The sequence below is a fragment of the Mobula hypostoma genome, chromosome 7, assembly GCF_963921235.1.
Source record: "Mobula hypostoma chromosome 7, sMobHyp1.1, whole genome shotgun sequence".
Lineage (NCBI taxonomy): Eukaryota > Metazoa > Chordata > Chondrichthyes > Myliobatiformes > Myliobatidae > Mobula > Mobula hypostoma.
Window position 1 is genome coordinate 74270324 of NC_086103.1, and position 26236 is coordinate 74296559.

General features: G+C 41.7%; 1 protein-coding gene across 3 annotated transcripts in view; it reads left to right on the forward strand.

Annotated features, from left to right (window-relative positions):
* LOC134349388 (drebrin-like) overlaps positions 1 to 26236 on the forward strand; it is a 203423-nt gene that overhangs the window by 146627 nt on the left and 30560 nt on the right. For 2 of the 3 annotated variants that reach the window (XM_063053609.1, XM_063053611.1), the window contains exons 3-9: positions 790 to 902; positions 3534 to 3608; positions 8867 to 9016; positions 9747 to 9824; positions 11987 to 12138; positions 20817 to 20880; positions 24554 to 24631. In XM_063053609.1, coding sequence (XP_062909679.1) covers positions 790 to 902; positions 3534 to 3608; positions 8867 to 9016; positions 9747 to 9824; positions 11987 to 12138; positions 20817 to 20880; positions 24554 to 24631 — 710 coding nt within the window. The remainder of the gene's footprint in view (positions 1 to 789; positions 903 to 3533; positions 3609 to 8866; positions 9017 to 9746; positions 9825 to 11986; positions 12139 to 20816; positions 20881 to 24553; positions 24632 to 26236) is intronic. The other variant, XM_063053610.1, reaches the window with a different exon arrangement.

Sequence of the window (26236 nt, forward strand, 5' to 3'; positions counted from 1 at the left end):
GTGATTTCTGAATCCAGGGCTCAGTGCCAAAATAAGTGGGCATCCTTTCAGGACTAAGATGAGAAGAAATGTCTTCACCCAGGGGGTGGTAAATCTTTTAGTTCACCACCCAAGGGAGTTGCGGAGGCTAAGCCCACCATTAATATATTTTAAGACATTAAAGAAATCAAGGATAAGCCACTAATTCAGGGAAATGCATTGGAGGTAAAAGACCAGCCAAGTTACTCAATAGGCACAATGGGCCAAATGTCTAATCTTTCTGTCTCTTAAGATATTTATAGTGTTTCCTGACCCTTCACTGTCACTACATCTGTTCATTAGGGCCATTCCTTTGTTGTGATGCAGTAATGTTCCAGCAAACAGCCTTTCACACTGGCAGGTGATATTTGTTTCCTGGTCTTGCACAAGCACGTTAAGACTATGAAATCCAGCTTACTGAAGTGAAGCAGGTAAGCCTGAGCAACCAGTGGTGTGGGGTCTCAGATCCCAGCAACCTCCTGCCCTTCATCAACTTAAAATGTCCCATTTACCACTGAGTTTTTATTTAGCTGAGAGTTGAGCTATGCCAACAGTTCCTGGTTTTTCTTTAACTCTGTGAGCCCATGAATTAAACAAGGAGGTTGGGGAGTGACTGGTTAATTCCACAGATGTGTAATGACTAACTTATTTGCTGGCTGTATTATTTCAAAGTGGGATCCAGCTCTGTGGAAAGGCTAAGGTTTCAATTATAAACAGCATTCATTATGTGCTCTTAAACTCTCTGACAAGTTTTTCCTTCTCATTGTTCAGCGGGTGGTCTGCAGGAAATCGCCACAAAGTTTGACAATCAAAGTGTGATGTATGGATTCTGTAGCATCAAGGACTCTGGTTCTGGTCTGCCCAAGTATGTTCTGATAAACTGGGTAAGCAATTTTTCATGTTAGTTGGACCGTTTTTAAAGGGTACAAATCACCAAAAATTAATGTCCCAGATAATGTTGAGTAAGGACAATCCTGCAAGTGTTCTTGCTGAAGCTGATAGCCGCAGGGACTGTTAGGCTTGTGTTGGCAATCCCAAAGCTGGGGGCTGGGTGAATCAGTGTGAATATGCAGACTGTTCTATTTGGAGCATTTGACTGTAAACTGAAGGAAATCACTTCCATTTCATATATTTCCAGAAAAAAGTTAACACTTAGTTACGTTAAGTTAAGCAAGTTTTAAAATAATAATTATTGCTTATGACCTATGTGCTCTAAAAATATAATTACTAGCAAGTTCTTAGCATCATCAGTGATGTGTAGCCTGCTGTTAATGCTGACCTACAAAAAGTCTTCAGACCTGCCTTGTGCAATCACCTGTCTGAAAGGCACTACTGGCCACTGCAGCTTGTTTAGGGGTGGTACAGCACTTATCAGTAAGTACCGCTGCATGTCAACTCCAGGGTTCAGTCCTGACCCCTGCTCTTCTCTGTGTGGAAATTGCACGTTCCCCCTGATTGATGGCTGTTCACTTCCCAGGGCCCAAAAGGATTATTGCTAACCTCAGCTTTTTAATACAGCAGAAGAACCTTTCCAAAGGGACAGAGTTGTTCATAGCAAAGTTGAACTCCATGGACCCCAAGTTGGGAACACCTATTCCAACCAATATTCCTTGCTCAGTAAAAAACCAACCAATTAATTCTTGTAGGCTCAGGTTTAATGAACATAAGAGAATAGCGTTATGTTAATTGGCCTGCATCAAACCAGACAACACTAAGTTATTTGCACCATTGTGGCTGACTTCGAGGAAGCTTGCAGACCAGATTGATTTTGTCACTTTGTACATCAAATATGGTCACAGGTAGAGTTGAACAATCAATAGTTGGGATATTTGTGTACCCAGAGGGATAGCCCCTACAACATTAATTTTGGGTGTCTGTGATCTCTGTCACTAGAAGTTTTAAGATCATTTATGTGAATTACTTTGTCCCAGCAAAGGTATCTGAAAAATGTCACATGCAGATGATGTCAACTAGTGGCAAAACAGTGTTAGAAAGCAGTGGGGATTGTGAGGAATAACAGAAAGACATGGAAACAGAAAGAATGTCTAAAATTTATTCATTAAACTTCATTTTCTGCGACGGATGACTCATTCATCTGCAATGCTTTGTACATACTTATAGTTCATAAGAATATCACCTATGTTTGGAAATTTTTTGTAGTTTCTAAATCTTTTGTAATTCAGAAATCTTTTATAAATCAGAAATCCCCAATGTTTTAAATGCATGTTAAGAACTATTTGTCTAAATTTAAATGTGAATTATTAAAAAGAAACTAAACTATATTTAAACAACTTCATTTGCCGGAAGCATCTCCTCCTTAGTAGAAGATGGAGCCCAGCACTCAAATAATGGCAATTGGCAGCTAAACCTCATTGCAGAGACTAGACAGGGAAGTAAGTTAAACTTTGAAGAGTACATTCACACAATATAACCTCTCTATACTGAAGGTACCCATAGATGCCTATATTGGATAGGGGTTAAAATCTCCTTTTGAGTTTAGGGCTTTGCAGACAATGAGCTTTGATGCTGTGTAGCTTTTATTCCACCTCCCAACTAAACCTTGGAGTGGTAAGTGGCAAAAGAATCAAAGATGAGATCATGAGCATGTGAAAGGGAACAATTTGTCATATGGACTGTGGATAGACGGGGCCTGCACACAAAAAATGGGAAGTAGCTGTTAAAAACTTTGCACAGCTTTTTAAAAGACCTAATTATTAAATAACTGAAAAGTTAGCTGGAAAGCATTAAAATTAAAACAAAAGATCTATGAATACGAGAGCTTGATTTGGTTGCCTGCAAATAAAATATGCCAGGTCCGGTCCCTGGTTGTTCATGAAGAAGTTTCACTGTAATGTTGTCACAATGGATTCCACTGTTGGGACGTGGAGAAAGAAACACTGAAAAACGGTAGTGCCGCAGATTTTAGGCTTCCTCATTCATAGACGTAGGCAGGAAAATCTTAAACTGTCCGTGTGCTGTAATGTTCTGTGTTCTAAGTGTGCTCTTATGTGGGCAGTTGGTGGCGGTTGGATGCAGAGCCATTGGCATTGCTCTGCAAAATACCAAAACATTATTTCAAATGTTTTACTCTATTAATTATGTGCATTTCCAGCTTTTATTTTTTCCTAACAGCATGTGACAGCAGTGGTTTTGAGGGATGACTTGAATTTGTGGGAAATTTCTAAACCATCCCTTAAACAATTCTGTACCTATCCCAGGGCTGGCCCCTTGGTAACTGAGGCTATGGCTCCTTGCTGCCCCTCTCTCAACAACCTCTGAAAGACTCACCGAGCTTCATTCCATTAGCCATTTTTCCTGTTCTTTCACCAATCTCCTAAGTTTTGGTGGCGGGGGGGGGCTAATTTACCTTTCTCCTTTATAGTCAATACGGACAATTGTTTGATGTAAGAGTGGCCAGAGCGATTAATTCCCTATAAACTGCTGCATAGGAAATTGTGTAGTTGTTTAACCACTGCTTTGGCACAGCCTTCACCTTTTAAATTTCTTTTCCTTAGGTGGGTGAAGATGTGGATGATCATCGAAAATGCACATGTGCTAGTCATGTGCCCACAATTGCAGACTTCTTCCAGGCAAGTGTGCTTCTCTGTGATTTTCAGATTCATTATGTTTATACCCTTCATTATGTTTAAATAAACTGCCCGAAATATAATTCAGTCACTGACAATGACTAGTGAGATCAGGGAAATGCAATTTCTTCACTGTTAGTCAATTCATCAAGGTAAGGTACTTTACCTTGATGAAGAGGCACATTATCCCTTTTTGCTACGCGTCAACTATTCACTGGCTACTTGTTTAATTGTAGTCTGCTGCAGATTGATGAACTAAATGATTAAAATGAGAGAAACAACAAATTATAATATATTTCAGTCATCTTGATCATTGGGAGCTGCTGCTAGATATAATTGCAATCGTTAAGAAGCGAACCATTAAATCAATAATGAAAAGGTTTAGAAACATTTTGACTACTGGGAAAAGCGTATGCCTTTAAAGATCCAGGATATAATGCTATATTTTTTTGTTTTCCATTGCACTGTACTTAGGCAAATGTCAATAAAGCTCGACTTCAACTTTGATTTTAAAATCTTCTGGTAATTGCTGACATAAGCTGGGATGTATAGAGTTGGTGGAGGAGTTAGACTAGTTAGAGATTTAGTTTGGTTTATGGGATGGTTTTGTTTCGGAAAGATGGATGCAAGCACTGAGCTGCAGTACAATACTTGTGAAATATCTGATACTTTCAATACTCGTTCATGAAGAGTAACTACTTGTGCATGTAAAAAGAAAGCACCAATAGGTTACTTAGTTGTAAAAGCAGAATCTGCTTTTTATTTAAATCATGGGCAATATTCTGCTTTGTTATTGTGATATAAAAGGAAGGTATTTATCCAATGTTGTCTGTACTGGCTCTCTGACGCTTCCCATCGGTCTCCATTCCTTTACTGTTTCCTTGTAGCCTATTCACACTCGAGTGTGTGTTGCTCCCTGATTCACCTACATTTATAATAATCAATTAACCCTATTTTTACAGTAGGGGAAAAAACCTGAACTCCTGGGAGAAACTCACACAATAAGAGAATGTACAAACTTCATGGAGATGACGCTCGAAATTAAAATCACACTTGAGGTCACTGGTGTTTTTATGACAGAAGTGCTTATTGTTACATACGTAGCTGTGCCAATGTATCTTGGCTCCATGTCCCTTAAATTATTTAGTATCCAAGAATGTATTGGTCTTGTTATGAAAAATGAAGCAGCTCCTCATTTAATTTTAATCTTAAATTCTTGACTATGTATTTTGAGCTGATGATCCTAGTTTAAGTCATCTTATCTAGGGGAAGCATCTATCATTTTAGGATATGCATGATTGGAAAATATCATCCTTCCAAATTCTAGAACATTTTTCCACTTAGTACAATAGTCTGATTTCAGAAATTTATTCCAGTCAAGCTACACTGCACTATTTAAGTTCTTCATTGGATAAGCAGGTTAAATTACACACACTACTTCAGCCCACAGTCTGTAAATTATTATCCAGTTTTAATAAAAACTAAATTAAAAGGCTAAAATTCCTGCTCAAGAACTTTTTGATATCAATATCAAAAAGTCTCCATCCACTTAAAACTATTTTACTACAGGTGTCCTCCGCTTTTCGAACGTTCGCTTTACGAAACCTCACTGTTACGAAAGACCTACATTAGTACCCTATTTTCACTAACAGAAGGTGTTTTCACTGTTACGAAAAAAAAGCAGCGCGCAATAAAAAATCAGCGCGCCAAAAAATCAGCGTGCGATAAAAGGCAGCGCGCGCCCCAAGCAGCCGCTCTCCCCCAGATTCGGAACGGCATTCTTGCCGGCATTACTTAAACACATGCCTGTGAGCAGTCGTTTGCAAGATGAGTTCTATGGTATCGGAAAAGCCTAAAAGAGCTCGTAAGGGTGTTACACTTAGCATAAAACTAAACATAATTAAGCGTTTCGATTGTGGTGAACGAAGTAAGGACAAAGTGAGTTTAGCTTGTGGAAGTTGCTGAAGATGATGTTAGAGGTTTTGGCATCCCATGACCAAGATCTGATAGATGACGAGCTGATGCGATTGGAAGAAAAAAGGATAACAATCGAAACCGAATGCAGTAGCAAACTGAACGTGAAGTAACTGCGTGAGATTTTCGCTGCAATGATGAAGTACGACTTTAATTTTGAAAGGGCACGTAGGTTTAGGGGATATTTGCAAGATGGTTTGAGTCCTTACAAAGAACTGTGTGATAGAAAAATGCGCCAGGCTCAGCAGTCAAGCAAGCCTTCCACATCAGCCACAGCAGGCGACGAACCTCGACCTTCGACATTGAGGCGGGCAGAGACAGAAGATGAACTGCCTGCCCTATTGGAAACAGATGATGATGAGATGACACCCCAGCGTCCCACCACCCCAACCCCCGGGCCACGGACAGATACCAATTCGCGGAGAATGCAGCGGTAGCTGGGAGGCACACGGCACATCTTTAAGAAAAAAGCCGAAATAAGCATGCTAATTAATTAGGTGCCGCCCGACACGTAATTGTCGGCCTAGATCAGAGACGACACAATCAGAAATCGGCACTGATCTGGGCCGACATTTACGTGCCGGGCGGCACCTAATTAATTAGCATGTTTGTTTTAGCTTTTTTCTTAAAGATGTGCCATGTGCCTCCCAGCTACCGCTGCACCCCTGCATGCTTCGCGGATCAGTATCGGTTGGTGGCCCAGAGGGTCGGGGCCACTGCACCAGCCCAACCTGCGACGACTCAGCCTAACACACCATCATCAGTGTGCTCGGCGCTGTCCCGATTCCGGTAAGTGATACTACACTGTACATACATTATTTCTATTTTATATAGGCTGTGTATTTTTACATGTTATTTGGTATGATTTGGCAGCTTCATAGCTTGAAGGTTACTGGAGAGCGCTTGCGCTGTGTTTTTGCCGATGGCGCTTGCGTGAGATTATCTGCTGACGGCGCTTGCGTGAGATTTTCATTACGGAGAACAGTGCAGTAATGATTGTGGAGAAGTATTTCTACTTTATATAGGCTGTGTATTTATCATATCATTCCTGCTTTTACTATATGCTACTGTTTTTTTAGGTTTTATGTTATTTGGCATGATTTGGTAGGTTATTTTTGGGTCTGCGAACGCTCACAAAATTTCCCCATATAAATAAATGGTAATTGCTGCTTCGCTTTACGACATTTCGGCTTACGAACCGTTTCACAGGAACGCTCTACCTTCGGATGGCGGGGGAAACCTGCACAGGTTGAATACTCCCTTTCTGAAATTCTAAAATTCAAAAACCTCTGAAATTTTTTTTGTGTATTGACTTGACATCACAAATGGAAAATTCCACAAGATGCCGAGGAAGTTCCCAGGCAATGTGCAGGTGTCTGCACACCACAGACAGTTCTGGGAAGTCACCTCACATATGTAATGAACAGAAGTAACAAAACAGAATAACTCTGCATAAATTGAAAAAAAGATCTCAATCATGTATTGTTAGCATCGGAGAGAACATATGCTGCATAACAATATGCTGATCATGAAACAAGCAAAGATCTATCACGACGAACTGAAAATTGAAAGTAATTGTGAATATTCAGCAGGCTGTTTGCAGAAATTTCAGAAAAGACATGGCATTAAATTTTTAAAGCATCTGCTTATCATGAAAATCTAGCATCAGAACAAGTCTATGATGCTGGTTGTTCTTATACCTTACATAACGGCATAAATTTTTAAAGCGTCGCTGCTAAAAAATCTAGCACCAGAGCAAGTCTACGATGCTGATTGGTTTTTATACCTTACATAATAACATTAAATTTTTAAAGCATTGCTGATGAAAATCTAACATTAGAACAAGTCTACAATCCTGATTGTTTTTATACCAAACATAAAATTGTAAAAGAAAATAAACTACAAATACAGTGTAATCAAAACACCTCATTGTAGGTGGCGACTGAAAGCCAGTTGCTGTTTGTTGTGTTGTTCAATAATTGATTCAGGTATTCTCCTAATGCTGCCGTGCTGCTATTGTTACCCTGCATACTTTATATTTTCATTACATTAATGGTATGTAGTAATTTTTACTGTTTATTGCACATGTTTGATGAACAAGTGTAAGACAAAGACTCAAACAACAGGAATGAGGGTCTCGGCCTGAAACGTCGACTGTACCTCTTCCTAGAGATGCTGCCTGGCCTGCTGCGTTCACCAGCAACTTTGATGTGTGTTGCCTAAGACAAAGACTGCTTACTGGTAGCACATAAATTCAGAGTTAGAAATGATGGTGATCCCAAGCCATCTCATTATTTATCCAAAATCTGAAAAATCCAAAACATTTCTGGCCCCAAGCATTTTAGATAAGGGGTCCTCAATCAGTATTTTATTTTTCCTTTGGAAATTCATATTTCTCTGCATTTTATTTCATTTAATCTGTCTGTATGCTTTACAGACCCCTTGTGTTCCCCTGATGGCTCACTTTCCTACCTGGCCACCTACCATATTTTGTTTGATTCATTTTTGGGGGATCTTGGCATTGTTAGCAGAGCCAACATTTAATGCCAGACCATCCATGCCTTTCAGAAGGTGATGGTAATCTGTCCTTTTTGAATGACTGAGGTGTTGTGGACGGTACTCCTACATTGCCATTGTTTAGGATTTGAACCCTGTGGTGATGAAGGACCACAAATGTATTTACAAATCACAGTGGTCTGCAGTGGAAGGAGAAACTGCAAAAGGTTCTGCTCTCATACCTGGGTGTCCTTGTCCTTATTGGTGGTTGAGATCCCAGGTTTGAGAGATATTTAGATAGTTTATACATGGTACCTTCTTTTAATAAATTTAAGTGAGTGAGCCTCAATTGCTGATCCTTGCAGGATCCCAAAACTGATTATTCCAATCTATTTGCTAGTCAACCGATGACAAACTCATGACTACTAAGTTAGCGTCTACTTGTGCGCTACCTTATTGAATGTTTTATGGAAAGTATTGGGTTTCCCTTAATACCACTCACAAATTTCTTCACAAGCTTGCTTTCATAGATCTGTGGTTACTTGGTCAGTCATATTTGCAGATGTCCTACTCAAAAGAGATCTCTAGCGTTTGTCCAGCCATTAATCTCAATGTAAAGTAAAGGAAGACTAGCAGCATTCTCAAGCAAGAATCAGTTCTTTCAAGGTGTGGAGTTGATGAAAGACAATTGGGGGTGGGGGAGAAGTTTTATTCAATACTTTCCAACTTCCTTCAAAAGTTTCTACCTGATTTTCACCCTCTTTACCTACTCTTTTCCCAATTCCAATCAGGGGGCAAATGTTATTGTTAATGCCAGCAGTCCTGAAGATGTGGATTCCACCGCTATCCGGCAGAAATTGACTAATGGCACAATGCATGTTTCCAGCCCAGTCTTACGCCGACTCCATCTTAAAGAGGATGAAGACTTGCTGGGTCCAGTGGTGAGTAGAAGACAGTAGCTGACAATAGCTAAGGTGTAAGTTGCTGGAGAATGCCAGTGTAATTATAAATGTACAGGTTTTTAAGTTAATAAAAGTTATTAGCTTGAATGTTAAATAAATACCCTGCATTCAAAACCAAGCAACCATGGCATGTATTCAAAGATAATAGAGCTTGAGTGTAAAATGTTCCAATTACTGTTTGACTGTATTTAACTAAAATGTATAGGGAATGGGAAAGGTTAAATAACCAGTTTGTAGAAACAACTGGGTTTTACTTTGAAGTTTGAAAAACTAAGCATCTTGGGAGCAGGTATGCTATTAGTGCTGAATTGTCTCAGTATTATATGTGTAAAGGGATAGCTACGGGGTCACTGCTTTGGAAGATTTAACCTTAAAATTTTAATTCTCTAAAGTGTGATGATTGTGATCGTGATACATTTATCGGTCTCAGGGTATTCAACAATGTACGAATTAGGATTCCTAGTACCTGACTTCAATAATAGTTAGAAGTCTACCAAAGTCTAAATAGGAGGTGTGTACAACCAGAGATATTTAATTTCAACTTATTTCTATATATCGAATGCTTGTAGATTAAATGATTAATCATACAAAGTAAATTTGAAAGTCCCACTTGTTCCTGCAAGCAACTTGTCTTTCAGTGACAGTAATCTGCATCTTTCAATGAGAGTTGTTTTTTTTCCCTTCCTTTAATATATGTTCCCTGTTGCAGGGAACAACATACCAAAAGACCAATGCTGCAATTGAAATGAAACGAATCAACAGAGAATTATTCTGGGCACAAGCAAAGGTACACCTCAACATAATCTTTACACATTTACCAACTGAGAGAAATTTCATTTTGCAAAGTAAAGTTCAGATTCTTTATTACCTTTCTGCTACATAATGTTTTTTCATTAAAATTCTTGTCCAAGCAATGTAAGGATTTGATTAAACTCTGGTGGAAAGAATTAGCACTTTCTTCGGTAACTTCTGCTGACTGGGTTTTCTGCATTTGCCATGATTAGCGGTTTGTCACAGATCTGATTTAAGCTTTTTGCTCTTGTTCCAAATATGTTCATAAATTCAGGCACGTAATCAATCGTTTTACATTATGACTTTAAGGATGGACTTTCAAAATTATTGCAAAAGAAAACTAGTAATTGGCATCAGTGTGGTAGGTTAATTTCACCTGTGAAACTTTGTGTCTAATTATTATTATCGACTTGAATGACAATTTTCTTAAGAACCAGAGTGGATCCCATATCACTGCACTTATTTAGAAGTATGCACTAGATTGAAGATTGACTTTGAAGATAAGCGATTGGAAATTGTAAAGTCACTGTGACAATTAGTGCTATGTAAGTGCAAAGTACGCTGTTATTATTTGGAGAGGCTGATTAACACAACGATCACAGAATGACAGTGCTTAGCAATGTACTTAACCCATTTAAAATTTGGAAAGGATACCATATAATTTATTTGATGACAGTAGAAACCATGATATTTGTCTCTTCCTTTACCTCCCAACCCTCACTGGAAAACCTGCTATGTTTTCTCAAACCTAGTTTCCGGAGCTACTTCTGCATCAGTCCAATTCACACTTGCCCTTTTTATTTTCTGAAAATACTGGATAGTCATTAGAATACATGGAAGCATTTCGGTAATGTCAAGTGGACCCCACAAGCAAACGGCACAAGCTATAAAAATGTCCTCACCATGTTTGACATCTTCCCTCTATGTTTTTCACTTAATTTTCCCCTCACCAATACATTTAGAAACCATAGAAAAACTGCAGCACAGAATCAGGCCTTTTGGCCCTTCTTGGCTTTGCCGAACCATTTTCAGCCTAGTCCCACTGACCTGCACACGGACCATATCCCTCCATACACCTCCCATCCATGTATCTGTCCAATTTATTCTTAAATGTTAAAAAAGAACCCGCATTTACCACCTCGTCTGGCAGCTCATTCCATACTCCCACCACTCTCTGTGTGAAGAAGCCCCCCCAATGTTCCCTTTAAACTTTTCCCCCCTCACCCTTAACCCATGTCCTCTGGTTTTTTTTTCTCCCCTTGCCTCAGTGGAAAAAGTCTGCTTGCATTCACTCTATCTATACCCATCATAATTTTATATACCTCTATCAAATCTCCCCTCATTCTTCTACGCTCCAGGGAATAAAGTCCCAACCTATTCAACCTTTCTCTGTAACTGAGTTTCTCAAGTTCCAGCAACATCCTTGTAAACCTTCTCTGCACTCCTTCAACCTTATTAATATCCTTTCTGTAACTTGGTGACCAAAACTGAACACAATACTGGAGATTCGGTCTCACCAATTTGGGATATCAGAGATATCTAACCTGATTGATTGTCCAGATGAAAGTTAATAATTAGAACAGAAACAATAAACCTAAAATTTAAATATAAAAATGCTGTTAACGGTCAACAGGCCAGGCAGCATTTGTGTGGGGGAGAAAAAAGCAGAATTGATGTCCCAGGTTGAAGTTCTCTCTCTGTGTGGAGCTAGTGGCATCATTGTTGTCTGGTGAAGCAATGTTTGAAAGCCCAAATGGCCTACTCCAACTTTTGTCTTTCTGTGAAAATCAATTTTAAAACTGCAGATGCTGGAAATCTGAAATACAAGCAGAAAATACAGGAAAAATTCAGCAGCTCAGGCAACTTCTGTGGAAAGAGAAACAGTTAACATTACATATGCAGGGCCCTTCAGTGGAACCCTGACGAAGTGTACCAGATCTGAGACATGTGCTATATGCTCTACCAGGTTCTCTAGCATCTCCTGATGTTATTTCTGTTTGTTCTGTCGATGCAAATCGTTTTCCTTCCATTAAGTATGAAGTAGCTTCTATTCTGTCTTGAAAGGTGCACCATCCATACATCATTGGCCCTTTCCTCTTGAACTACTGCACATTTCACTTCCAATCTCACATGTTTTTGCTATTTCTCCCTCTCTAGAGAGAGGAGGAGCTGAGAAAAGAAGAGGAGCGCAAGAAAGTGATTGAAGAAAGAGAAAAATTTGAGAGAGAGAGAATGGAGCAAGAGAAGAAAGAGCAAGAAGATAGAGAGCAAAGATACAGAGAACGCGAGAAACAGATAGAGGAAGAAAGGTATGGTTCCTAGACATATGGATAATTGTCTTGAGGTCAGTGCTGTGAGTTTCTGAAATCTTGATGTCTGTTTCCCAGAGTTAATCATCTCTGTGCAGTAAAGCTACTTTGAGATGGCTGATAATAGTTCAGTGAATCTGAAGAAAGAGGGGCTAACAGCATGGAATGATTATAGGCTGGTCTATTTTGCTTGAAAGGGTGCTGAGATCTTGTGAGTTTTCTGACATCATCCAATGACAAATGGAAATACTTTTTCTAAGCTGTTGTAATCTTTTAAATTGCTGCCAATAGTTATTTGTGATTCAAACACAAAAACAATTTTTCCTCTGTTTTGCTTAAACGTCCTTGTGCAAAGTGTGTCAGACACATAGGAAATTAACTGATAGTCCCTCAGGAAAAGGAGTATCTAATCAGCCCATAGCTATGTGCTGCCTGCAGATAAGCATGATCACTCTATGTAATTAGTTCCAAAGTAAGTCATTGTTAGCTGCACACATCAGGAAGCCCAAGATCACAACATGTTGGCATTACTTCAAGTTAGGAAATGTGTATTGTACCTCAGGGGGTGCGGGAAGTGAATCCAACCCAAAAAAGAGTGAAGAATAATACCTCATGAGAGACTGTAGGTTTATGGAAAGAGGAGATGCCCAATAACTACGTGGGTAGGTGATACTTCCAACCCACAGTTCTTGGCTACTGCGAGTAAATAGCTGTGGAAGTCAATGGCAGAAGTCTAGCCCTGAGACCTGGGTGTGTGCTAACCTTTGAGTATTTTAGTCCCTTTTAAACAGTATCGGTGATGGGTTCTTTGTGAGGCCATGAGAAGGGTATAAGCTGGCGAGTGGAATATACTTGCAATCTTTGACTACAGATATTTCAATCTCTCATTTTGTTTCCTGCCTCAGCCGATTCCAGTGGCCCTTTCCTCAGTGAACTCAGTCACCTCTAAGAGGACCACAACCTTGTGATTTGGAGGCTTGCGTTCTTCAGTGGCCTGGAGACCTATGTTGACTATGCTTTGGCTCTTGGTAGGGTCACCCATGCCAAATAGATCAAAGGGTAGAGGACAGAGTGGTCTTACTGGTTCTCCAGGTTTGGGGATTCAGCTCAGGGCTAACAACCCTGACTGGTCAAACAACATTGTTGCAGAAACAGTAATGAAAAATCCTTCCACATCTGAGTGCGACGGTATTCCTGAGTCTCTACCTGGGACTTGCATGACTGACTGCACTGAAAGCCAAGAGGAAGCTACTGACGTAATGGAAGGAAGCCTTGAATACTGTCAGAAATGGAGGACCTTCATTACTGCCCTAAATGCCAGTGGCATAGTGGACAGTAAGTAAGTACAGATCAGCAATTGTCATGATGATAAACATTTCTGCCTCTCCTTTTCCAATATAAATCCATTATATTATTATAATATTCCAAACAGGTGTAAGAAGCTTCCCAGCTTCAACCGTATGATAGGATAAATATCTGTTTTCATAGCAAAAATTCAATCAAATTCTTTAAGAAATCATACATTAATTCAGGATACTTTTAAAATCAAAGGAATTGCATGTCTAATTGGGTTCTGGGCAATAGGAGTAAATCACTGGTTTTTGACCAGAGGGAGAGAAGCAGTTAGATTTTGAGAACCATGACAAGTTTCAGGCATTTAGTTTTTATAAGGACTTGAAGTAGATATTTTTATTTATTTATTTGCGGAGCAGATTAGGCTCTTCTGGCCCTCAAGTCACACTATCCAGCATTCCCCCAATTTTAACCCTAGCCTAATCATGGGACAATTTACAATGATCAATCAACCTACCAACTGGCTTGTGGGAAGAAACCAGAGTACCTGGAGGAAACCCACGTGGTCATGGGTAGAACTCCTTGCAGGCAGCAGCGGGTCGCTGGTACTGTGAAGCGTCGTGTTAACCACTGCGCTACGGTGCTGCCCCATGTGAATACACAAATGTACAATGTGAACAGAATGATGAATGAGTAAAGTATTGTCTATTGTCTATTGAGTAAAGTGCAATGCTGGGGAATAAACTGCCAATAACTCGCGCTGTGTCAAGAACTCAGATATCATAAAAGGGCTCAGAGGCAGGAAGCAGAGGGCAGTCGTTGAACACAGGCCAGTGACAAGTGGTGTGCTGCAGGGAATGGCGTTGGGATCTTTGTCATTTGTAACAAAGGGGCATAGGTTTAGGATGAGAGGGGAAAGATTTAAAAAGGATTTGAGGGACAACTTTTCCCACACCGAGGATGGCGAGTATGTGGAACAAGCTGCCAGATGGAGTGGTTGAGGCAAGTATCATTTAAGAAGCATCTGGACAGGTACATAGAGAGGTGGGGCTCAGAGGCTATGGGCCAAATGCCAGAAATTGGCACTAGATGGGGAGAGCACCATGTTTGGCCTGAACTTTGGGCTGAAGGCCTTGCTTTATGACTTGATACACAACAACAACAGCTTCCTCTCAGACTTGGAGCTATATCAGTCCTGCCTGGCAAGTTGGACTAACCACTAGCCCGACTGTCTAGCTGTACATTCCAGCGGGTCAAAATCGACCTTTGGCAGTGCCTGATGTTTGGTACTATAGGTGCTGGTCAAGTACACATATGTACTTGTGAAAACCATGCACAAAACGTATCCTGCCACATGCTTTAATGGTGAAAGCACAAGTGCACATAAAGCTAATGGGCATAAAATATTTACATTATTAGGCAGATCATAGCATTAGAGATTTAATGCAGAGAAATGATGGAATAGAAAAGACAATCCTGCTTCTAAATTGGAAGGAAACAAGGGAGGAGGAAGACAGAAACCATGTTGGAATGAAAGAGTTAACAGTCACAAGTACTACATATCTACAGTATCCTTGAGGTGCTGTTGGTGATAGATCATTATGGAGCGAATTGACTAGACATTTCCTTGCGCAACTCCACAAAAGAAAACTCTGCTATTCTATTACAAATCAGCTCAACCCAAGAAGGGCAATATTGCACACATTTCTTGGTGTCTAACCACCTATTGGGAAATTTAACTCCTGACCTCTCAGTGGGATTTTCAGTTGTCCTTTGACCTTTTCTCCGGTGTAAGCAGTACTACAACATCTAAAACATGTGTCCATTGTCATTTTACTGCCATAGTGATCTGCAAAACAATATTTCTTATTTACTCACTGAACAACTACATTTTACTTACCCCATTCTTCCTGAAACCATGCTTATTAAAAGGACCAAGACCTAAACTGCATCTTTGTTCTGACTGAGTTCAGTGATCTCTTGCTACCTCATAGTTGCTTTTTTGGTGAAGTTCACTGTTGTAGTAACTTTTGGATTTCTAGTTTCAGGTTGTTGCTGCTGTTCTATGCCACATTTTACTGTTGGCTGTTCATTAGGAACAGCTGGCAGGGAGAACTTGTACATTTTCTTCTACATATGGGAATAGGGTTTGTATGTGGACATCACCAGCTTTGCAGGCTCTCTCAGAATCAACTCCAATCCTTGCAGAAATCTCCCCAATACCTGCCTGCCAAGGACAACTGGTTCGGGCCTTGGAGAACTTCCCTAGCCCCTTGAATTTCAAAATAAAAATGCCTGTAAGGGGTATCCATGTGTACTGGTCCTCAAAATTTCCTTGGACCATTCCCTTGCCGCTCTCCCATAACTACAGCATCCATTCTCACAGAGCTATAGGAGAGTGATTTGTGATGCATTCCTTTCAGATCACCCTATAGAGATCTTGTTTCCTCGGCCAAATGCTGGCAGATGAGGGAAATTGTAATAGGTAAGCAGAGTAGGCCACTCTGAGGCTGGCATTGTTGTTGTTCGTCCTTCATAGACGAAGATGACCATGGCTTCAAAGTCAAATGGAAGATTGGTGGCTGTGGGTCCGGAGGTGACTGATGAGGCCAATCTGGGCCCTGAAGGCTCGCCCACATGTGGGACACAAGTGGGTGGGTGCTGTCGTGGCAGTGGATGCTGCTCGGGCCTTGCGCACAGCACACTTTCGTTGCGCCTTGATGATGCGCCTGACTTCAGCTGCTCGGGCTCCTGTGGTGATCTTGCTGCGCCAAGCTGGACGGTCAAGGGCAAGCGTCTCCCACGTGTTGATGTCAACACCCAGGCCTTTGAGGGACGCTTTGAGGCAGTCTTTGTAACGTTTCTTCTGCCCCCCGACTGAGCGCTTGCCCTGACACAGTTCTCGGTACAGCAGCTGCTTAGGCAATCGGCTGTCTGGCATTCTGACCACATGTCCAGCCCACCTGGCTTGAGCTTTCAGCAGGAGGGTGTAGACGCTACAGAGCCCAGCTCGTTCCAGGATTTCCGTGTCGAGGACTTTGTCCTGCCACCTGATGTGGAGGAGTCTGCGGTGACAGCTCAGGTGAAAGTGGTTGAGCTGTTTGGCGTGTCTGCTGTAGACAGTCCAGGTCTCGCTGGCGTAAAGGAGGGTGGTAAGGACCACTGCACAGTAGACCTTCAGCTTGGTGGTAAGGCTGAGTCCTCTCCGCTCCCAGATGTTCTCACGGAGTCTCCCAAAGGCGGCGCTGGCTTTAGCAATCCTGTTGTTGACCTCAGCGTCTATGTTCACTGCACGAGAGAGTATGCTGCCCAGGTAGATGAAGTTTTCGGCTGCCTGGAGGTTCTGGCCCTTCACCGTGATGCGCGGCTCCTGGTCTGGCTTTCCTGGGGCAGGCTGGTACATAACGTCGGTCTTCTTGGTGCTGATAGTGAGACCGAAGTTGTCGCAGACTTGTGAGAAGCAGTCTATTTCACGCTGCATCTCCTGCTCTGTGCTGGCGTTGAGTGCGCAGTCATCAGCAAACAACAAGTCTCTGATGACAGTCTCTCGCACCTTTGTAACTGCCTGCAGGTGCCTAAGGTTGAACAACCTGCCGTCAGTCCTGTATCTGACCTGGATTCCTTCTTCGTAGTTACGGAAGGCATCTGTCAGCATGGCAGAGAATACCATACTGAACAGTGTCGGGGCAAGAACGCAGCCTTGTTTGACGCCATTTGTCACTGGGAAGGCCTCCAACTTGTCGCCGTCATCCAGAACTTTCACCATCATACTGTCGTGGAACTGCCGGACGATTGTGATGAACTTGCTGGGGCAGCCAAACTTCTTCATGATCTTCCACAAGCCTTCTCTGCTGACTGTATCGAAAGCCTTGGTTAGATCGACAAAGGTCACGAAGAGGTCGCTGTGTTGCTCCTGGCATTTTTCCTGGAGTTGGCGTGCAGCAAAAATCATGTCCGCGGTCCCACGTTCAGCACGGAAGCTGCACTGGCTTTCTGGGAGCAGACCTCGCTCAAGATGTTGGAGAAGGCGGTTGAGCAGGACACAGGCCAGAATCTTCCCCGCAATGGACAAGAGGGAGATGCCTCGGTGGTTATCGCAAGACTGGCGGTTGCCTTTCCTCTTGTAGATGTGGACTATGCTGGCATCTTTCAGCTGTTGCGGGACCTGTCCCTTTTTCCACATGGACTGGAAGAGTACAGTCAGCCTTTGCATCATGACAGGGCCTCCTGCTTTGTATACCTCAGCAGGGATTGCATCGGGTCCTGGCGCTTTGCCACGGGAGAGTTGCTTCACTGCCTTCCTGACTTCATCTACTGTGGGGAGGGTGTCGAGGTTCTTGTTGATCTCTACCTGGGGCAGGCGGGCAATGGCCTCGTCGTTGATGTCGGCAGGGCAGTTAAGGACGTTGTTAAAGTGCTCAGCCCACTGATCCAGAATCTGCTTCTTCTCTGTCAGCAGCTGCGTCTCATCTGCATTGAGGAGGGGTGAGGAGCCGGAGGACTGGGGTCCGTATACAGCCTTAAGCGCATCGTAGAAGCGCTTTATGTCGTGGCTGTCTGCATAGCCCTGGATTTCATCGGCCTTCTTGCTGAACCAGCTGTCCTGCATCTCGCCAAGTTTTGTCTGCACCTTTCTTCTTGCGTTGGTAAAGGCACCTTTCTTGGCTAGCGACGTGGGGTCGTTCTGATGCGCTCTGTAATGTTGATGTTTCTCCGTTAGTAGTGCCTGTATTTCTTCATCATTCTCATTGAACCAGTCTTGGTTTCTTCGGGTTGCTGGTCTGAGATGTTTGAGAGCGGTAGTGTAGACAGCGTCTCTGAAGGCTGTCCACTGTTCCTCAACGCTGGTCCCGTCATCCTGTGGTGTGTCTGGCAGTCTGCCTTCAAGGTCATCAACGAATTCTTCTGCAACCCTGCTGCTTTTCAGCTTGGAGACATTCAACCTCTTTGCAGTCTTCTGCTCTTGGGGTCTTCTCATGGGCAGAATGCGAAGCCTGAACTTGGACACAATGAGGCGGTGGTCGGTCCAGCAGTCGGCACCACACATGGCTCTCGTCACTCTGACATCCATCCTGTCCCTCTTCCTGGTGATGATGTAGTCAATCAGATGCCAGTGGTTTGAGCGTGGGTGCATCCATGACGTCTTCTTACGGGTGGGTAGGCGGAACAGGGTATTGGTGATGACAAGGTTGTGTGTAGCACATGTCTTGAGGAGCAGAAGGCCGTTGTTGTTACACTTGCCAGTGCCGTGTCTTCCAATGATCCCTTCCCAGGTTTGGTAGTCTGTCCCTACTGTGGCATTGAAGTCTCCGAGAACGATGAGCTTCTCTGACTGTGGGATTGCTGAGATGAGGGCGTCGAGTTCTTCATAGAACCTGTCTTTAATGTCATCTGGGTTGGTCATGGTGGGAGCGTAGGCACTAATCAGCGTAGCACTCTTCTTGTTTGCAAGTGGGAGCTGAAGTGTCATCAGGCGGTCATTGATGCTCTCTGGGTGCTTGGTGAGTTTACGGGCGAGGTTAGAATTGATGGCAAATCCCATGCCTGCTTCTCGTTGTTCAGCGCTGCTGCGACCACTCCAGAAGAACGTGTATCCACCACTACGTTCTGTCAGCTGCCCTTGTCTGCTAGGTGTGTTTCGCTGAGAGCTGCTATGTCCACGTTGTAGCGAGCTAGCTCTTTTGCAACCAGTGCAGTTCTTCTCTCTGGTCTGTCTGCCTTGATGTTATCTCGCAGAGTTCTCACGTTCCATGTGCCAAGGTTGAGCACCATCACTTTCTTCCGCGTTGGGTTTGAAGTCATGACTTGTGCTTGACTTGGATTAAAGTGAGGGAGAGTTGCGCAGGTCATGAGCCTCACTCTCCCGTCCCGACCTATCTGGACCCAGTGGCAAGACATAGTCGAGACGGCTGGAGATGGGTCAGGATGCAGTGGATGGCCAGCAGTGTTCTGTGTGTCTCACTGTGCCCTCTTAGCGCTCCACGACACATTGCTGAGAATCGCCTTTCTGCCCGTTGAACTAGTGATAGTTTCTTCCGCACAGTCCGCTGAATCCAGGCTTCACACGCTAGGTAGACAAGCCCTGAGTGTTGTGGGTCTACGGCAGTTCTTGCGGCGTGCTCGCAAGCCTCCCTACCCATTGGGCATCCTCATCCGCCTTTGCAGCTGTTGGGAGATGTCTCCTCTTCCGCCTGCCCCGCCATTGGGATGATCAGCTAGTGGTGTGGTAATGACACCGCCCCCTCACTTGTTTTTGCCCGCTAGCTGGCATAACATGGTCTTGTATAGACAAGCCTACTCTCTATATTACTCTGACTATCTTAGTTGAAGATCTTAATCAGTAGGGACGTGTGACATTGATTTAAAAATATTAAATGGTTGTAAGTAATTTCTGGACTAGTTGTTCCATTGGGTTCTAGGGGATCAAAGTTCAAAGTAAATTTATTATCAAAGTACATGTATGTCAAAGTACAGGTTTTGCATGCATATTCAATAAATACAAAAAACAGAATAGGATCAATGAAAGACCACACTCAACAGTACGGACAAACAACTAATGTGCAAAAGACAACAAACTGTGCATATACAAAAAGAAAGAGTAAAAAAAGAAATAGTAATAATAATAAACAAATGTAATAAGTATCGAGAACATGACATGAAGAGTCCTTCAAAGTTGAGTCCATGGGTTGTGGAAACTGTTTGGTGACGGGGTGAGTGAAGCTATCTTCTGTGGTTCAAAAAGCCCGATGGTTGAGTGGTAACAAGGAGATGATCCTGACTCGGTGATATTAAAGGCTGAAAATTATTTGGATAAAATTAAATTTTTGAAGAATCATAAATGATATATCAACAGAATTTTGAGGTTTACAAATATTAACTTCATTAAAATGATAGAATTGTTTTAGGTGTACAGGACGTACTGAATATTTACTATTGTATTCCAGAAAAATCCCCATTGTACATTTTTCCCCTTCGTGATCCTTCAGTATATTAATTATATTTGTATACCATTTACTCATTTCTATTTTTTTGCAAATTGATATTTCATAATGATAGATAAATGCATGGGCATTTAATGTATGTATTTTTTGCCCACTTTTCCTGGAGTCTACACTGTTACGTGTTAGTTTCTTTCTATTGTAGGTTCTTGAGATTTTACCATTTTGTAATACATCTTATCAATAGCAATGGACCAACCAGAATGACAGTGGCTAATTCTGAACTTAATAATGATAAAACTGTGTACAACAATGGTATGTTTATGTGATGGGATTGGGAAGAGGTTCAATTTAATATTGTTACTACTTCATGCCACATCAGTATAATAGATGGCTTTTACATGTTGAATTAATTGTTTCTTGTATGTGTTTTTTTTTTAATTTTAGGAAAAAACTACAAAGCCTGGAAGTCAATGAAATCAAAGATGTATTGAGCCAGAACATCAACAGGGTGAGTGAGATTTCTGGTTCTCGTTACTGTATTATTACTAACTGCATGCTGCAAAACAATTCACCTCTTCATTGTGGCTTGAAACTAAAGAGAGGGATGAGCCAGTGTAGTGAGATTCCACACTGGCCACAGGCATTTTCTCACTCTGCAGAACAAATACAGAAAGCCAGGACCACAGTCAAAAGCAACACCCATCATACTGCCCCCTGCCCCCTTGCCCTTAACACTCGCAAATACAAATGAGTTGAGAATAGTATGAGGTTATCTTGTACCATCACAAAAAATGACATTCACTGACCTGCTAATCTGTCTGTTGCCTTCTGATAGCTTCAACCCTTTGCAGTGCAGTTATCTTGCATTCTAGCTACAGTCAACATAATTTCCTAGTACCATCACTTTTTATGAGCTGTGCATGATGCTGTTATGGCAAGTTCATGTTCAAATTTATTGTTGTCATGGGCACAGATACACAGGGGTATAAATGGCATGAAAATTAGATTTTACAACAGCAGACTATATTACAGGGACAAACATATCAACATAAACTTAAATTGACATATTATATAAGACTTAGACATGTGCAAAATTAATTACAATGAGTGACACTCGTGTAAGATATTTTGCAGTTGGCTCCCAAGCGAATACCAAAATATTCCCATTCTTATCATTTAAATAAATCCATGGACTGAGAAGGGAGTTAAGAATCAGCCACCTTGGTGGGCCAAAAGTTGCATAAAGTCCAGATGATAGATTTCTTTTCCTCAAGAAGGTTAGTGAACCAGATGTTTTATTTAACAGCAATCCTTTTTTTGTAGTTGAATTGAAATTCCCTATTTGCCTTTGCAGAACTTGAATAATCCTGATTAAGTACCAATCCAGTAATTTAATTGTCGAACCGGTGTTCTATAGATAATAACTTTAATATTTTTATTGTGTATGTCACTTAGTCTTAAAGTTAACAGGTTAAAACAGTGCAGAAACTGAATAGAACAGCTTCTAGTTTTTTCTATATAAATATCCTACCTTCATCCTTAGTGAATTTCACAAAGATTTAATGTTAAGTTTTGCATGCTAATAGTCTGGTTTGTTAAAAAGTATTGCCTTCACAGCTAAGGTATTTTGAATAGATTTCAACTCTAGTTACTTACTTTCAATATTTTAAACATTTCAAACATCAATTTTAAACAGCAGTGTATCTGTGATGTAGGGCTAGCAAAGTGGGGGCATCAGGTGGTAAATTCCCTCATAGTTATCCATGGTCCGGGGAAAATCATACCAGGACAAAAGTTTAGCCGTTGAGAAACTACTTTGCAAGAGAAAATCTGCAGATGCTGGAAATCCAAGCAACACACACAAAATGCTGGAGGAACTCAGCAGGCCAGGCAGCATCTATATCAGAAAAGTATAGTCAACGTTTCGGGCCGAGGCCCTTCAGCAGGACTGGAGGGAAAAAGATTGAGGAGATTTAAAAGTTGGGGGATGGGAGAGAGCAACACAAGGTGCTAGATGAAACTGGGAGAGGGAGGGATGACGTAAAGAGCTGGGGAGCTGATTGGTGAAAGAGATAGAGGGCTGGAGAAGGGGGGAGTCTGACAGGAAAGAACAGAAGGCCATGGAAGAAAGTAAAGGGGGGATGAGCACCAGAGGGAGGTGATGGGCAGGCAAGGACATAAAGTGAGAGAGGGAAACGGCGATGGGGACTGATGAAGGAACGGGTGAGGGGGTGGGAGCCTTTACCAGAAGTTGGAGAAATCTATGTTCATGCCATCAGGTTGGAGGCTACCCAGACAGAATACAAGTTGTTGTTTCTCCAACCTGAGTGTGGCCTCATCACAACAGTAGAGGAGGCAATTGATTGACATATCAGAATGGGAATGGGAATGGGAAGTGGAATTAAAATGGGTGGCCGCTGCGAGATCCCGCTTCTTCTGATGGAGAGAGCGTAGGTAGTCGGCGAAATGGTCTCCCAATCTATGTCAGGTCTCATTGATATACAGGAGGCCACACTGGGAGCACTGGATACAGTAGATGACCCCAACCGACTTGCAGACTCACGGGTGAAGTGTTGCCTCACCTGGAAGGACTGTTTGGAGCCCTGTATGGTAGTGAGGGAGGAGGTGTAGGGGCAGGTGTAGCAATTACTTTCATTTATAGATAGTATTAAAGGCTGAAACTCCCTGAGAGTATTTTTAGCAGAAGAATAAAGCTGCCAGTGATCATGTCTCACCATACCTAGTTGCGGGAAGTGAAGTGGAATGTACTTTTGTCTTGCTCCAGATATCTTTTACACAATTTTACTGATAATGCCACAATTGAGTACTTTGTACCTTGCTTCTAAAGTTCATATCTTGTTCATCCTGCACACTCCTTCCACACTGCCTGTGCCTCTGAAATAGCAGTTGAAAAGTGCTAAAAAAAAAATGATGACAATGTAGGTTGTAAATAGACTTCATTCTTCATAGTTTAAACGTTGGTGTACTTGTTGTTAAGCACTTTAGATTCAAACTGTGGTCAGTCAACTAATGGGAAACTTGATAAATAATTCCTTCCCTCTACCCTGAATGATCCCATGAAGAAATACTGCTAGCAAACTCTGTGTTGTATTTACTATCCAGAGTAGAGGATTCAAGTCACTGCTGCCAGCCTTTATCTCATATCAGAGTAGATAGACGATATCACTGCTATCACCTCAGCTACTTGCTTTGCATCAAGTCAGCCGACTAGTTGGATATTTTTTAATAAAGTGGCGATATTGACCTTGCATTTGATTTGATGTGGTTAAGCTGTAGATTTCACCTCTATAACTAACATCTCCTCCTGTTACTTCCCCCATAATGTTCATTTCCCCTTGCTCCAGCTCACTGTCTGAAGAAATCCTTATCCAAGGCTTTATTACAGCTAAATGTGACTATTCCAATGGTTTTCTCTGCTCCATTCTTCACAAACTGAGCCCATACAAAGCTCTGCTGCCTTCATCCTAACTCGCATCAAGTCCTGTTCCTTATTATACAGTGCACACTGACATTTGTTAGTTCGAAGTTCAAAGTAAATCTTATTATCAAAGTCACCATATACAACCCTGAGATTCATTTTCTTGTGGGCATACTCAGCAAATCTATCAAATAGTAACTCGAACAGGATCAATGAATGATCAAGCAGTGTGCAGAAGACCAGCATACTGTAAATAGCAATAAATAACGAGTCCTTGAAAGTGAGATCATTGGTTGTAGGAACATTTCAATGATGGGGCAAGTGAGTGTTGTTATCCCCTTCTATTTAAGAGCCTGATGGTTGAGGGGTAGTAACTGTTCTTGAACCTGGTTCTCTGTCTTACAATATTTCAGCTTTGAAAGCCTCATCTCGCTGGCCTTTCGGGAACTTGGGTGATTCATTGTACTAGATCATATAAGTGCAGGTTGTTGGAATGTGTCCACACATCAGTCTAATGCTTTCAGATTATGATCTGTGCTGTAATGCTGTGCTGATCTAATATGTTTAATTTGATATATTTTAGCATTTTGTTTTGCATTTCTTAATGGTGATAATTACTACCTTGCTGCACCTACACGTGTCAACCCAGATTTAATGTGGCAATAGATGATCACAGAATTACTGCTGAATAAATTATTGCTGCAACATTCAAATGGTTATAAACCTGTTCATTTTGAAACAGGAAGCACAGAGGGAGGGAATAGAAGAGGATGAAGAGAACAGAGGACCCAAGATCAGTGATTCAGCAGAGAAAGCAGCAGTGAGTAATTAATAGGGATCAAAATGTGAAGCATTCAGCGTTTTAAAACTGCTCTGTGTATGGACACCAAAACGAAAGGCATCACAGATGCTCTAATCTCTAAGCCTTATATAGTGACACAATGGTGCTGAAAGGTGCTGAGCCAGAAAACATTAGACCTGACAGCAATTCCTGAGGATTTAGCCAGTGGCTGAGATAGAGTTCATAATACAGCCCGTTTCTGTCCAACTTTCAGCCTCTCATTTTCATTCTTGCCGGTTTTTCTTTCACGTGGTCTTCTTGTGCAGACAGCCTTTCCAAAGTGTTAGCTCTGGAAGTGGCATGTTTGGATGAGTGATGACAGTCATTCAAACCTCAACAAATTGTGCTTCATTTGACCCTGGTTCTGTTAAGCAGGTGTGCTACGACAAGATGGGGCAGCCTCTTCTCAAACAGCTACTCCTGGCTGTAATGTTAGAACAATATGAAGATTGAATTCCAGGACCTATAGCTCATATTCTCAGGCTGCATGAAGTAATTTGCCAAAGCATAAACCCATCACACTGGAATACAGACTTAAAACAGGATCAGAATCTAAACAACGGCTTGGCAAAAATTCCATCTCATTATCCACAGAACCCCCCCCCCCCCACAGTGCAACCTGCATTCCCAGGAATGTTTCAAAGTTTGCAGAATGTTCCTGAAAGGTTTCAAATGTGTGATCTCTGTTCATTGAGGAAGCAGCCTTGCTGAGAATGATCAAATAATGGTCGTAAAAATCTCTCTGATTTAATAACCATGATTTAATGTTCTAGCTCACCTCTGTGATCTCCTAAAAGGGATTAAGCTGAGGATTTCAGTGAGATAAAACAAGCTGCAATTATGTCACTGAATGTTTTTTCCATTTGGTTGAGATTGCTAAACAATCTATGCACAGAGTACAGGAAAATATGGGAATTGTATCCTATATTGCAACAATTTTGTACTTGATCCCTGTAGTTGGCTTGACTAAAAAAATATTAGAAAGGTGATTAATGAAGTGGTATCAATGAAGAGTTTTCTTTTCAGATTGCTTATCTTTTATTAAAAATAGGATTTTGATTTAAATAAGTTTTCAGAGCAGTACACAAAGAAGAGGGACGGAAGAAAAGAATAAAAGGAAGTTCTGTGTTAGGGTAGAGGGAATGAGAGATTAAGTGACAAGAGGTGATAGAATAAAGTGAAAGGTAGTGCTAGTAAGGCACATCAGATTTGCCTTAAGGTGGACCAAATGAAGAATATGTATTTAAAATTATCGGTGGGGTGACTGCTGAAAACCTACAGTAAACATACTAGAGAAGGTCTGTAATTTTCGAGTCCTGCAGTATTCAGAGGATGTGCCTGTAGGAAGGTGAAGTGCTACTTATCAAGCTTGTGTTGAATTTTGTTGGAACAGTGTCAGAGTTGGAGGAGAGGGGGTTATGGTGGTGGGATTGTGGTGAGATGAGACAGCAATGTCTGTGCTGGTGGCATCATATTGGAGGCATTCAGAAATGGAGAATTATTTATTAGATGTGAAGGCTGAGTGGATGGAAAGTGAAGACAAGGTGAAACCTATTCTGAAATTGGCAGGGAGGAGTAAAGGTG